This window comes from Gekko japonicus, unplaced genomic scaffold (genome assembly GCF_001447785.1).
Source record: "Gekko japonicus isolate JY-2015 unplaced genomic scaffold, Gekko_japonicus_V1.1 scaffold2888, whole genome shotgun sequence".
NCBI lineage: Eukaryota > Metazoa > Chordata > Lepidosauria > Squamata > Gekkonidae > Gekko > Gekko japonicus.
This window is the reverse complement of record NW_015175454.1, coordinates 80,292-92,676: the sequence shown is the minus strand read 5'-3', so window position 1 is coordinate 92,676 and position 12,385 is coordinate 80,292. Positions and strand designations below refer to the sequence as shown.

The window sequence follows — 12,385 nt, the reverse complement described above, 5'->3', positions numbered from 1 at the left end:
CCTTCTCTCCTTTCCACCCACCCACCAACTTCTTACCTGCACCCCCAGCTTCAGCTATAACTATTTATTTCATTTACAACCTGCCTTTCTCCCCAATGGGGACCTAAAGCATCTTACATCATTCTCTTCTCCTCCATTTATCTTCAGAATAACCCTGTGAGACTGGTTAGACTGAGTATGTGACTGGCCCAAATTCCCCCAAGTGAGCTTCCACAGCAGAGCAGGGATTCAAAACTGGGTCTCCCACATCCTGCTATGAAACTAACCGCTATACTGACTTTGGTGGGGTGGCTACTGTTAAACAGTAGCAAGCAGCCAGGACTGGGTGAGTCATGCAAGTTGTGCGGGCCTGGGCCCCAACAAGTCCTCTCTCAAAGGCCAAAACTGTCCTAGAAAGGGCCCCCTTCTATCTGCCTACTTTTTTCAAGACTTAAATATCATTGTTGCCTAGTAGCAGCCAGGGAGGGCATCTACAGGAGCTCCTTTTATCATTTTTTGGAATTTTAACATCCCACGTACCGGTATTTGTTTTTAGATTTCAGATTTTTCTGAAAACTTGAGACTTTTGTCATGTTCATAGAAAAATCTATCTTGTCTACCTGTGGCCCCAATCTCTGAACACCAAGTAGGATTATAGTCAAGTCAAAGCAGGATTATAAAGACATACAAGCATTGTACACTGAAGTGCTTTTAGGCATTTCTCCGAAGTAGATAGATACAATTAGAGTTCCAGACTAATAAATTCAATCAATTCAAACCACCACTGGAAATGAAAGGCAATGATAACCAACTCAAAATACAAATATATCTGGGGATGATGCCTTCCATTACTGATCTTCAAACCATTTTCTGTCTTTCCACCTGTAAAGGTCAGGGTTTAAAATGCTCTTTAAACTGAGGTAGTTCTGCGTAGTTCAACCAGGGCCATCTCTCCCTCAGCTTTCTACTGACAGCTCACAACTCAAAAGCCGGTCCAATGTATTATTAACGACCTACAACCCATGTTGGATAGTGATACTTCCCTCACATGGGTACTGGGGAGCCGGACCTTTTCTTGCTTACAGAAACCCTGCTAACCTAAAACAACTTCTCACCTGCAATGATAAATTACTTAACGGCAGGGCTTTTTTTTGTAGAAAAAGCCCAGCAGGAACTTATTAGCATAATAGGCCACACCCAACAGCAGAAACTCATTAGCATATTGGGTCACACCCCTGACATCACCACTCATTAGCATATTAGGCCACACCCCCATGTTACCAGAAGTGTGGTCACCCAGCCACACCCACCTTTTGCTTCTTATTCTATTTACTTTGTTTATTGTCAAAACCCAGGGCTTTTTTTGTAGCAGGAACTTCTTTGCATGTTAGGCCACACACCCCTAATGTAGCCAATCCTAATGAGTTTCTGCTGTTGGGTGTGGCCTATTATGCTAATTAGTTCCTGCTGGGCTTTTTCTACAAAGAAAAGCCCTGCTGTTAAGTAATTTATCATTGCAGTAGTAATTTATCATTCCTGTGCGTTCCTGCCCAAAAATAGGCCTGCTTAACAGTAACATGGACTCTGGTACCAAGACTTGCAACAAACCAGAGATGCTTGCTTTCACAGACAAGTGAGTGACTGTACATATATATGGAGATGTCAAGGTGTGTCAACATGGCTGTGTGTAGATTTGCTCCTCCTAAGCATGGCAAGCACTGGAGTGGCACTGGCACGCCACTCCATGATAGGTGGTGTGGCTGTGAACTCTGGAGACACTGATGTGCTCTGTTCTTGCCTTTTTTGGGGAAGAGGGTGTATTCCATTACAAGTCATACAATATGAGCATCCAAAAGTTCCTTACTCCTCATACTACATACAATGCAATCTTACAATAATTTACAGGAACAGTATCATTGAATCCCATCCTGGTCCCCGTGAGTTCCCTGCTTCTAATTACGCTCCAAGACCAGTCTAGGCCTTCAGGCAGTGTCTCTTGTCAGAACAGGACAACAAGTCAAAACCCCAGAAAGGAGAATAGGATTTCCCCTCCAAAAGGAATCACCCGATTGGCTTAGCATGAGCCACAGCAGGAAGAGCATGCAAGGGTGTGTGTGATTATAACAAGATTCATAGAACTCTGAGGGAAGAGTTACTATTGCCTTCTTTATGAGTAAGTAAGGGAAGAAGAGTCCGTTATAGATAGGCAGGCCACAGGTGACTGGCAATCTCCTGCCAATCACCTGTGGCCCCATAAGTGACGTAACTGTGCTGCAGAAAACTCCAGGGTTAACTGAAACTATGGTTGTTGTTACCACAGTTACAAGTGAATCCTAGCGCTCATCACAATGTGCTGATGTTGTTTCTGGTTATGCAGCTGGAAGTGGAGTTGATAGACACTACTCAGGTAAGGCCCACTCTTCCATTTCTTGGGTACTGCCAGCCCTTGGCTGACAACTTCACTCATAGAATAGGCCCATGTCAGGCTAATATGGCTCAGGGTCTCCAAATAACTTTTAAGTTTTCAAGCTAGGGAACTTGCTTGGTTAGGTTGCATTAGCTTATGGTGTTGTTCCAAAAGTGTTGCATCCTTCTGTGTGTCTGAAATCCCCTCCCCTTTCCATGCAAGTAGGTTAATTTTTTTAGTTAAGACAGCCTAGATTGTCATCAGACCACTTGGGTACATAAAGGGTGTGATCACACAAGCAGTTTGGCCCAACATAGCCACCCCTCCCCCTTGGATTAAATGGGTGCAGTCACATAGCCAAATCTGTCAGGTGTTCCTCAGGCATACTCCCCCCATCATAGGATGACTTGGAGCTGGGTTACAAAGGCACTGCATGACATGGTGTTTTTGGTTCCCCATGCATTCATTGTGCACGGCCGGATGTCTGAACGTGGGGGAGTGCATGCAAAACAGATTGGTGGTCTGAACCTGCAGATCCATTTCTGCCGTTTTTTCGCTTTTGTCTATATGTGCATGTGCGCACACATGCATACATATGCGCTACCTGCATTTAAAAAATGACTGGGCAGCTTGATCCGTGGCTGAGGCGCTGCAGTAATGTGGATGCTTGACCAGGGGATGGCCACATGGGTAACCTGCAGCAAGGTATGCCGTCTGGATGATACACCCTGCGACATTTTAAACCAGTACAATTAGAGGTGGCACCATATCGCGCTAAGCCACCAGTGTGATCACACCCAAAGACTGGGCTCTGTGCATGTCAGCTCTTGACTAAGCCACGTTTGTATGTTTAGCTGAATGAAAGGTGAATGTGCATGACAGAGACAGAAGTAGTCCAATTCAGCCTAAGCATCGTAGCAGCTAACCGTGGAGGGTGTGGGGCTATTGTGTCAGAGCAAGCAACAGCCGAACGGTTTCAGGGAGGCTGAGGAAGCAGGGTCCCCTTTCGTTTCCCTGCCCTTCTCTCCTGAACCACCGTGACAAACAAGAACCACATAACTGAGAAGAACAAATTCCACGATACATTCCACATCAACATCAATTCCTGGTGACCTCATTATACTGACCACCAGTGTTCCCTCTAAGCTGAGTTAGTGTGATCTAGCTCACAGTTTTTTAGCCTCCGGCTCACACATTTCTGTCTTAGCTCCAGAGCAAACTAATTCATGCAGTAGCCAAATTGCTCACTCACAACTTTAATGCCAGTAGCTCACACTGTTCCCTCTAAGCTGAGTTAGTGTAACCTAGCTCACAGTTTTTTAGCCTCTGGCTCACACATTTTTATCTTAGCTCAGGGAGGATGGCTCCAGAGCAAACTAATTTATGTGGTAGCCAAATGGCTCGCTCACAGCTTTAATGCCAGTAGCTCACAAAGTAGAATTTTTGCTCACAAGATTCCACAGCTTAGAGGGAGCCCTGCTCACCATTATCTAAAAGTTCTTTGCTCAGTTTCTTAAAGGTACATTTTCTCTTTATCTCTCTGCTGAGAGAGCACAGAATATGAACTCAGCTACGCCAGAGTTATACCAGTATTACCGGGCTGCTAGCACGGTAGGACACTTAAATGTCCATGCAGTAAAAAGGAGATTTCAGTATATGAGGTCTACTGCCCTCCAATTTTAAGTGCAACGCAACTATATGGAAATTTGCAAATTTTATGTTTTAAGAAGCAACTAAGAACTACAATCGGAAAATCCATCTATACAAATATTATATATTGGGTTTTTTTTAAAAAAGTCACACTTTCCTTATTAAAAAGGATATCCAATATTCAATATCAAGTTGAAAGACTTCCCACTGTGTGACGTGAGACTGCATGAATCATGTATCACTGGCCCAACATTTCCTTGCTTAGTAAACTCCCCAGAGATGCCCAGACTTTTATGCACCGGATACACTGATGTCCTCAAACAAATGGAGTAGAACAACAAACCCAGCACTTCTGCATTCATAGATGTCTTCAATACCACTTGACACTAATGGATGCTTCGAAACACACAAAAAAAGAGAGATGAGTCTACTGGAAAAGCAGATTTAAATAGATTAAATTCTAACCATAACAAATTTCATGAGACTTTCCATCCTCTCCTACCATTTGCTCTCTCGTTTCTCGGGTCAGATACAAGAGATCTATTCTAACAGTGACACTTCCTTCCGGTGCCAGGTGTCCTTCCTGATGGATCATCATGCCCTATGACCACCACAAACTACAAGAAATGCCAAGTTTAAAAAGTGGTCTAGGAGACGGCTTCTGGATTTAATGTTAAGAGTTGTATATATTTCAAGAACTCAGAATGTCGTAATGAAGAGCCTCTCGAGACAGTTAGACGGCCCTTTTACAGTAAGAAAGCCTTGCTGTTAACGGAAAAGATCACAACATCCAGCGATTATATCCGTGGGCAGGACTTCAGCTGCTCCAACACCAATGCTTCATAGGCAACACATTAATATTACAGTCTACACCAGGCTGGGCATCCTTAATTTAGTACTCAACTGCAACTCGTCTCACTTAACATATAAGCCATGCCTTTGCCAATATGAGGAGCAAACAAGATCTTTAAAAATTATTTAGAGTATTTATGCCCCACCTTCCACTCTATTTAGAACTCATAATGGCTAAGGAAAAAAAAAGAGTAAATGCCTGCGTAAGATATAAAACAAATCATCAATAAAAAAAACCTACCAGGTAAATAAAACCAACAAATTATACTGCAGATAGAAGAAGGCAGCACCACAGTGTCAGAGCCCGCAATTTTCTAGAACAGGCAGATTTTAACAGCACGCCCGCAGACAGACAGCAAAAGTATTTTATATTCTGGAGGCAATGCTTAAGAAGGTCCAGTCATGCACGCCTACTGATCTTACCTAGGAGAAAATGCTTTCATAAAACGGGGACCCATTAAGTGAATGCAAGTCCCATGTTCATATACGGAGAGACAACCCTTTTAAGACTTTAGGGCCATTTATGACGACAGATCAAAGCCAGCATCTTGAACTGGTACCAGAAAACTGGAAGCTAGTGAAGATGACACAGTATTGGTTTTGAATACTTGGTTACAATCTTAACAAGAATCCACTGTGACATCACATTTTAAAGCAACTGACGCTTCCAGAAACTGATGCCCACACAGAGAACATTACAACGGACTAAATGTTACGACGGCACTTGTAACTGTGGCCCAACCTGCTTTAAAAATGGCTGTACTTGGTGGACTATGCTGACCTAACGAAAGACACTCCTAGCTACTTCTGCAATCTGCTCCGCCAGCAGCGGTGGCAGAACCCAGAATGCCCCCAAAATCGTAAGCCTGATCCTTCAGTAATGACTGCAATTTTAGGCAGAAGGTCACATCTTATCTCAAGTCAGCTGTACCCTAACTCACATTACTTCCATCATCTTAAGTTTGATTGCATGTATTCAGCCCTCCAGTTACTGATTCAGGGTTTCCAGTGCTCCCTGTAATTAGATGGAAAGGACAGAGTTGAGAGTTGTATGCATATTGATGACACTGTACACCAAGTCTCCCAATGACCTCCCCCAGCATTTTAATGCAGACACGTAAGAGAAAATCTTGGGGCATGCCACAAGGAAACAACTAAGTGATAAGACAACAGTCTCTAAAGCACTACTTCTGGGGACTATATCTACTTAAACACTAGAGGACTCCTAAACAAAGCTCCCGCCTCTCACTCTGGCCAGACAGCCCAGAAGGACAACCAGTCAATGGCATTTAAAAAAAAACCACTAACATTTTCTGGGGGCGTGCATCCAGTATTTTTGATCAGGGACTTCTAATGGGAGTTGAGCTTGGAACTGGTGCAAGAGGCAAAGAGGGATAACGTGTGTGTCTGCTTGCCTAAGGCTGTGTGGTTCCTTAGCTTTTTGGGTGTTTCCATCTGAAAATCTCCTTTTAGCTTTTGGTGTATGGTCCTGCTGGAAGGGTCTTGCACTAAGGCCAGCTGACTGTTACTGCATAATTCCTGAGCTCACTGTTGTAAATCAAAGTTCATTATAAGAAGGTTTCCTGGTGGCTTGCATCCTGGGGCTTTTGAACAGGGGGACTGAGCTTGGGAGATCAGTGAGGGAGTTTGAGGGGAAGCAAGAGAGAACCCTTGTAGTCTGAGGGACATATAAGCTCCACATCACCAAGGTATTCTGCATTATCTTTCCTGCTACAGAAATCTGCCCAGATTCAACTAAGCATCCTATTACAACCCTAAAACACCTTTAAATAATCAATCCAGTTATTAAAGTACAAAGCCAGCAGGGGCTATCCAATGTTTTGCAGGGAATGCCATGTGTATAATTATCTGCACTATCAATCAACCCTATGCAACCTTCACACCAGGCAGGCAAGTTGCCATGCAGTCAAAATTCTTGTCACCGACCCTGTTCTCTATATTCCTAATGACAAATCATCCACTACCCAAAGGCCCCCCCCTCCCGAGGATATCCTTGGCATGAGAGGATACTGGTCCATCATCCAAGGATGAGGTCCGATTTAAGGATTACATCCCTCCTCTTCAGCCTGATTCCCTCCAAACTTCAAGACCCGCAACCTCTGCAACAGCAAATGAGCTGTCAGCACAGAAGTGGGACTGTTCCAGCAGCTCTCCTGAAGGTCTCATCCAAAACCTTTCATGAAATTTAAAGGAAAACATCTAAAATTAGTAATTTCTAACATTTCTGTATCTCCGGGTTCTTGTACAGCCACTTCTCTATGCATTCTTCCATTCTGCCAAGTACAGTCGGGAGTGTGTGTGTGTGTGATTCATCCAACCATGGTTGAGCCTACTTAAGAATTATGCCTCTTTTACTGTTTAGTAATCCCAGGTTTTGAGAGAAGTGAGGACTGGCTAACTAATGGTGAACAAAAGGAATTCTGTCCAACTCAGAAACCTATTCTTTCACCACAGTAAATCACAACATGGTCACTTGCAATGAATGATAGAGGTACAAGGCTGAGTGGAAATATGCACTCAGTTTTCTCCTTTCATCTACACCTATTCTTCCATCGGCAGTGGGAAAATCTGCTGCAGGAGGCAACCTGAAACAACATAAAACTCAAAGCTTTTCTACCTCCTCCTCTCATTTGTCACTGCAGATATCAAAGGAAAAGAGAAAAGAATATGAGGGAAAAGACTACAGCATTGGCAGATGAGAATTAACTCAGTAAGTAATATGCTTACTGACTTGGAACAAGCGCTACAGAGCCATTTCACACTTCTGGCTTACCTATTCCCTCTGAAAAACTGGTTGTACCTCTTCCCTTGTATCCGTATAAATAATTCATTTTAAACAGCAAGCTGAAAATTCAGATGTGGGGCTTGGTATTTCTTAGAAGACACTGCCTCCACATGCCAGCTACTGTCATAGGTAAGAGAACTAGAACCAAGATGGCATGTAATGAATATATCAGTTGTGCCCCTTCTGGAACATAAAATGTGCCAATTTAAAATATTTTTGGTATACTTTCCCAAAGTTTAGTAAGGTGTAGTTTGCATACTGATAAAAGAACATGATTGTGCTGAACTTCACCAGTTCTCCCAATCAACAAGAATGCATAAGAAATATGAATTACAGAGAAATGTGGGAAGAGAAGCATATGAATTACTCAAGAATAGCTAGGCTAAAAGGTAGATTTAAAAGTACACTAGGAAAAAAGCTTTACACAGGACAAAGGATTTTTCTCCTGTCAATAATTAAGACAAACACGTAACTAGAGAGTAGTATCAATACCACAATGAATTTCAATAGCTGAAAAATTAATTTAGCTGCCTCACCACAGAGCATAAATATCCTTTAAACTGCATTGAGTGTAGTGGTTAAGTGTGCGGACTCTGATCTGGGAGAACCGGGTTTGATTCCCCACTCCTCCACTTGCACCTGCTGATGTGACCTTGGGTCAGTCACAAGCTCTGGCACAGCTGTCCTTGAAAAAGAGCAGTTTGTGTCAGAGTTCTCTCAGCCCCACCCACCTCACAGGGTGTCTGTTGTGGGGAGGGGGAGGGAAAGGAGTTTGCAAGCCATTCTGAGACTCCAAGTGAAGGGCGGGGTATAAATCCAATCTCCTCCTCTTCTTCTTCTTCTTCTTCTTCAATGTGGGGGACTCATCTCAATTGCAGTGACTTAGCACATTCCCACAGATTCACAGGTATGACTACATTTCTAAAAATCCACTGATTCATGAATGTCATATATGTAGAGTTAATTCTCATGGCATTATAACTGATCACCCTCAGATTCAACTAAGCCAAAGGAATGATCAATTCCTTATTACTGAAGCTTCTCCTTGCATTGTATCCTCACTAGTTGCATACTCAAAAAGATCTTCTAAAACAGTAACAGTACTTCAGTTTGAGTAACTCTCAAGATTTATAAAAACTCAGCTTGAGTAACAATTTTTTAAAACTCAACACATAAACATGAAGGGTTGGGGGTAAAAAATCAGATGTTAAAGAACCTGGAACAGTTTATCCTAGCGGGGAAAAGCACAAAAGAGAAGGCAGCAAGACAGACTAGAAGACTCAACAGTTATAGAGGTATTTTACAGAATAGCTTTAGTTGCATTCCCTGAAAAACTACAATAGGATGAATACCTGTGGGAAGGGCTGGTTACAATAACACAGCAAGATAAAAGGTGTGAATGTACTTTTGCCCTCAGAGAAGAAGTCAGATATCTATGTTTTACCAGAAGAAAAAACAATGTTTGCAAAGAGCCAAACTCAGAAAGCTGAAAGTTACATCAGTATCTCTACGGAACATAAAGGAGCTCAACTTTCTCCATACTATACCAAATAGTGATGACCTGAAAGCATACACTGCAAGCCCGAATAAAGCAGCAGAACTGTATTAGGATGTAACTGACAAACGTTATGTGCTAACTAAATAATCCTCTGAAGTAAAGAAGAAAAAGGGAACTCTCTAGTTCAAAAGAATTTAAATTCAAGGAAACAGGAGTAAATGAGAAACAGAATGACTTATCTGACAGACAGCTGCTCTTGTATTTCTCAAGCCAAGGAGAAACTTAGAGTTTGTCTTGATGCAAATGACAATACTTTGAAGATGCAGAGAAGATTCCACTACCAAGTTTAAACATTAACAATAAACCCTACCCAAAGTAATCCATAGTAGCAATATCATCATAACAGAAATATATCTATCTTATGCACACTAGGCTGAAAGCACATAGTCAAGGCAAAAAGAACACAACGTTCATCAGGAAGGAAAAGAAGTTCCTCTAAATACTACTACAACAATTTTACAGTTGCAAGTATTCTATATATTACTCTAAATTACAATTAAGTCTAGAAGGTATCCAAGTTAGGTACCTAAATAGACCAAGCAGGTAATTAAGTGAACCACATTGCACGGGCTACAGTAAATGGAATCCTGGAAGTTATGTATTAATGGAATTTAACCTTACCTATAAATGAATGAATGATAAACAGACTTAAATTACACCTAAATGGGGAAAAATTGAAAGCAACTGTCAGCATGAAAGAACAGTGAAATGAACCAAAAAACAAAAACCAGACAAGCAATAACTAGTGTTTGAAAAGCTACAAGAAACTGTCATGTACTACCACTGTACAAAATAATCACAATTACAGCTGAAAGCATAGTACTCTTCTTCCCACCCCTAAGACTTTTATGACAGCCACTAATAGGTCACGCCAAATTCAGTCTCTACCACTGTACCACCACAAAAATTCTGTGACAGTAATGAGAACTGTTAACAGGAAACACAATCCCATCTGGAGGCATGATAATAATAGTACAGATTGTGCTAATGATATTATGCAAGTCCAAGAGCATGTGCCTTGATCAACATAAAGTCCAAAATCAAGTTTATTTTTTAAAGTAATCCCCGCTTTTACACTTCGTCTGAACACAGAACAAGGCTTTGTATGTGGGGGTGTGGGGGTGTATGTATGCCCTTACCCAACACATACCGCAAATGTTGTCAAAAGAGTTTTTAAGACTCTATCATTAGAGCAAATCCTAACCCTGAAGAAATGTTAGAATACTATGCAGTGTGGGAGAGGGAAACAATGACAGAGTGTTAGCTGTCTATCTTAGGGTCACTTGACACTTAAGACCAATATTCATTTAGTAAAAAATCATGTACTTTGTATAATCATGCTAGCACCTGTTTTCTAGAATTACATGAGCGGAGATTAATTTTCCCCCTCATATAGGGAAAAAATGTAATGTATGAAACATTCCTTAGAATTTGAAAAAGTCTGAGACACAGCAAACAGAAAATTCAGTATTAGTGTAGATAAAACATAATGCCAAAGTTAGTTACACACACTTATTCTGCAACGATGTCTAAGCTCCTGAAATATGCACAGGTAGTCCTTCAGAAGAGAGTACATACATTATTAAGTTCATAAACGTGAAGACAGAGAGTTAATCACAGCAGTGTCTCAATGGTCAGGTACTGAACTGGGCAAATCAATTAAATCAAACTAAAATTACGTTGAACAACACTAAAACTGATAAGCTACTCGTAATATGACAGGTATTGTAATCAGTCTTAGCCTACACGCTTTATTAAAACCAACCTTGGGTTCACTTTCCGCATCTTCCTCCTCCTCTCCTTCTTCTTCACCTTCTAATTCCTATAGTTAAAGAAAAGAAGTAGGAATAAAGAACATATTTTGGGAGTTTTGGCTCATGAAGGATTTAGTACGGTACTAAGTGATGTTTTAGTGGTCAGTCTGAAATTATTTGATATTGGAAGTAATCGAAGGAGTCTTTAGAACTCATTAGATTTTCTCTTGGTTCAAAGGACTGAGGATAGTTAAAGTTCCTATCAACTGATATTAAATCAGAATTTAGCATTTTAAGTTTCATTTTGTTCCCCATTTATTTTCTGAACTATTGTCTTCCCATGTCATCTACAGTGTTGCCAGCTCTGGGTTGGGAAATACTTGGGGAGATTTTGGAGGTGGAACTTGAGGAGGGTGGGGTTTGGGGAGGGACTTAAATAGAGTATGATACCATAGAAGCCCCCTTCCAAAGCAGCCATTTTCTCCAGGGGAACTGATCTCGGTCACCTAGAGGTTGACAACCCTATCTAGCATGCTTTCCTTGTTTGCTAATGTGGTCGTTCTGAAACACTAAAAGGAAAAATCACAGGACTTTACTGTTTTCTTGCTACACAAAGGCTGTATTAAACAGACAACCACTTATACCTAATCTGGTTTTTGTTAAAAGAAACAAAACAAAACAAAAAAACAAAAATAATTCCTTGCTATGAAGAAATGCTACATGCTCACCCTATCAAAACAATGTACTTGCTTAGAATCTTTCACCAAACAGCATTGGAAAAAACCAACAGTCTCTGGTTGTATTTGCGTTTACAGTCATTGAGAGAGAAAAAGTTGTGGTTCTGGAGTTGGCCATCATCCATGTGCTGATGACACTCAATTCTATATTTCTTTATCCAAATCACCTTGTGATGAAGTAGAGGTCTTGAGCCACTGCCTGTCTACTGTGGTTAAATGGCTAACGTGAACAAGTTGAAAGTGAATCCAGGCAAGATGAAAAGTTAACACTGGTTGGGGAGGCTGAAGTCTTGGGTAAAGATGGACAGCTGCTCGTGTGTGTGCATTCTCTGCTGTGGCCTGCTTCTTGTGGAATGGCCTGTCTGAGGCAGCCTGAAAGGTTCCCACACTTCTGTCATTCTGCAAACTGTGTAAAACAGGACTGCTCAGAAGGGTGTTTTTTAAAGCAAATAGGGCTACAGCATAATAGAAAGGTTCTGGAAGGCGTTTTCATGAAGGGAATAGGATTGTAGCCCATGGCACTGTTTCTTATGTGCGTTATCTTGCGCTTACTGCATTGTTGTCTCATGCTATTTGACGGCATTGTTTAATAACGTACAATCCACCTTGAGTACCGTGAGAGAAGGTGGGCTATAAACTAAA

General features: G+C 41.5%; 1 protein-coding gene across 1 annotated transcript in view; it reads right to left on the bottom strand.

Annotated features, from left to right (window-relative positions):
- The window catches only part of NAP1L4 (nucleosome assembly protein 1-like 4), a 46,936-nt gene that overhangs the window by 3,351 nt on the left and 31,200 nt on the right, over positions 1-12,385 (bottom strand). Inside the window, exon 14 of the mRNA XM_015425896.1 lies at positions 11,018-11,074. Within this exon, the coding sequence (XP_015281382.1) occupies positions 11,018-11,074 (57 nt within the window). The remainder of the gene's footprint in view (positions 1-11,017; positions 11,075-12,385) is intronic.